This window comes from Eimeria mitis, genomic scaffold (genome assembly GCF_000499745.2).
Source record: "Eimeria mitis Houghton genomic scaffold, Emh_scaff4581, whole genome shotgun sequence".
Taxonomy (NCBI): domain Eukaryota; phylum Apicomplexa; class Conoidasida; order Eucoccidiorida; family Eimeriidae; genus Eimeria; species Eimeria mitis.
In genome coordinates this window covers 1-1,110 of record NW_013572893.1, presented here as the reverse complement: position 1 = coordinate 1,110, position 1,110 = coordinate 1, and the positions used below count along the sequence as shown (strand labels likewise).

Sequence of the window (1,110 nt, the reverse complement as noted above, 5' to 3'; positions counted from 1 at the left end):
GTTTGTCGATGCTGCAGTTGCCGTTGCTGTTGCTTCTTGTGCTGCTGCTTCTGCTGCTGCTGCTGCTGCTACTGCTGCTGCTGCTGCTGCTGCTGCTGCTGCAGTTTGTTAGTTTGTTTGTTGAAATGATTGAGCTGAGGAGAAGGAGAAGATGCATGCGTTTGTGTGTGCAGCTAGGAGGGGTAGAGACAGAAGAAGGGGGGCCCCCAGGGGCCCCCAGGAAGCAATGCGATAGAGAGGGATTCAGATACAGCTAGCTAGCCAGCTAGCTAGCTAGCTAGCTAGCTGGCTAGCTAGCTGGATGATATAAACTCTCTAAGAAAAGAAAACTACGCAGAAGAAGAGAAACATAAGAGGCAGCAGCAGCTCATTGAGGTACAAGCCCCAAACCCTAAACCCTAAACCCTAAACCCTAAACCCTAAACCCTTAAACATAAACCTTGCTTTGTGAGAGAAGAATATACGAGAATATATTTGTATGAAAGACTGAAGAAGATTGAAGAAAAAGGGTTTAGGGTTTAGGGTTTAGGGTTTAGGGTTTGCTTTATAGTAAGAGTAGGAGGGGGTCCTGCGGTGATGGGTGTATAGAGAGAGAATAGAGGGGAAATAAGCCAAATAAACATTTATTTTATGTAATATATAATAAAAAAAGACAAAATTAAACTAAACAAACAAATTAATTTTTTATTTTCTCTTTTTTTAAACACAAAAACCACCGATTGCTGCAGAGAGAGCCGATGGGGCTACCACTGGTCACGAGCTGCCTGTACACCCCAGCATGCGTGTATATTTCTGGTGTTTTTAATTGTTTTTTCTCCGTTTTAAAGAAATAAAAGGATAATAATATATAAAATTAATAAAATTAAACCCAAAAACGACGAAAATACACCACAAATGACCCTAATACTGCAGCAGCAGCCGCTGCATATACACCTCAGCATACACCCCAAATCAAGAGATGAATATTTTCTTCTTTGTTTATAAAAATTTAATATTTTTGTTGTTTTATTTATTTTATTTTTTTCTTTTTTATTTATAAATATTATTATACATTTATATGCATATATATATATATATATATATATATATATATATATATATATATATATA

The 1,110-nt window shown here is 37.0% G+C and overlaps 1 protein-coding gene across 1 annotated transcript in view; it reads right to left on the bottom strand.

Annotated features, from left to right (window-relative positions):
* Positions 1–157, bottom strand: part of EMH_0076240 (uncharacterized protein) — a gene marked incomplete at both ends in the record, with an annotated part of 2,792 nt that extends 2,635 nt beyond the window's left edge. Inside the window, one exon of the mRNA XM_013499706.1 lies at positions 3–157. Coding sequence (XP_013355160.1) covers positions 3–157 — 155 coding nt within the window. The remainder of the gene's footprint in view (positions 1–2) is intronic.
* Positions 158–1,110: the final 953 nt, after the last annotated feature.